Below are 1096 nucleotides of genomic sequence, written 5' to 3'. Positions count from 1 at the left end.
CCTCTGGCTGATTCTACCTTTCGCGCGGGCGGTCCAGCGGCTTGCATACTGTAGACAGTGATAGCCAAGGGGGGCTGCGGTCACCATTTCTCTGGCCGCGGGGGCATGGACCGTGGGACAGCAGCCGGCTGCGGGTGGTGCTTCAGCGCGAGGCAAAGACACACCTCCAGACCAAGCTCAATGTAATCACTTGGCGGCATGCCGCCATTGCCATCTCGCGTATGCACCTGTCCTGTGGAGGGTTCAAGCGGGAATATGGGGCAGATGATACGGCAGTAGACCAGCAGGCAGGCCATGGATCCTGGGCTGCAGGTACAGTATATGCGCGGGGGCTGCAGGAGGCACCAGGCCACATTGAGGCACGGCGTGTGCGGTACCAGGCTGTCAGCCGGGAGTGGCATGAATTCCTGGGGTTTAACCCAGGGGTGCGAAAGCGGGCACGGAACATGGAAAAGAGCGTTAGCAGAAAGGCTCAAAAACAGCAGCCATCATATGTAACAGTAGAAATAGATGACAACATAGAGCTATAAATGATTAAAGATATATATTTTTCTCATGCAATTCATTATGACCAGATTTCCAACTTCAGCAGCTAGCTGTCATCTTTATAAATTTCAATACAAATCAGCGTTTCACCTCCGTTATAAAATGTATAATATTATATTTTCATAGACAACTCATCACAACCAGACCTTAAACTTCAGTAGCCAGTTATATTATATATAAAGAGTATGATATTTAATTTCAAGTCATAATTTCATCAGAAAATCATATTATTACAACATTAAAGTAGATAAGTTGTTTTGCAGAGTTATCAATATTAAATATATATATTTCCCCCTTGGGCAACTACCATCATCAAAACTGTCACAGATCAGCGAAATAACAATCAGACAGAAATTAACATCATACATTTTAAGTATTGATCTGCAATTGCTTAGAAGCATTACAAACTTAAATTTAGAGCAAATTATCATTGTCGAGTGAAGTGTGTTTACCTTCATTTTCAAAGGAAATTATTATATCTATTATAAATTATATCTAACTTCAAGGAATAACACTTATCCAACTGGGTGGGGGGGTGGGAATTGGGAAC

The 1096-nt window shown here is 43.2% G+C and overlaps 1 protein-coding gene across 1 annotated transcript; it reads left to right on the top strand.

Annotated features, from left to right (window-relative positions):
• Window positions 1–221: 221 nt before the first annotated feature.
• HCAG_09331 (predicted protein) lies at window positions 222–530 on the top strand (the record flags this gene model as incomplete). The annotated part of the gene is made up of 1 exon (XM_001535702.1): window positions 222–530. One exon carries the CDS (start codon window positions 222–224, stop codon window positions 528–530), a length of 309 nt encoding a protein of 102 aa, XP_001535752.1.
• Between the last annotated feature and the right edge of the window lie 566 nt (window positions 531–1096).

This window comes from Histoplasma capsulatum, genomic scaffold, assembly GCF_000149585.1.
Source record: "Histoplasma capsulatum NAm1 scaffold_242 genomic scaffold, whole genome shotgun sequence".
NCBI classification, from domain to species: Eukaryota; Fungi; Ascomycota; class Eurotiomycetes; order Onygenales; family Ajellomycetaceae; genus Histoplasma; species Histoplasma mississippiense.
This window is presented reverse-complemented; position numbering and strand designations above follow the sequence as displayed.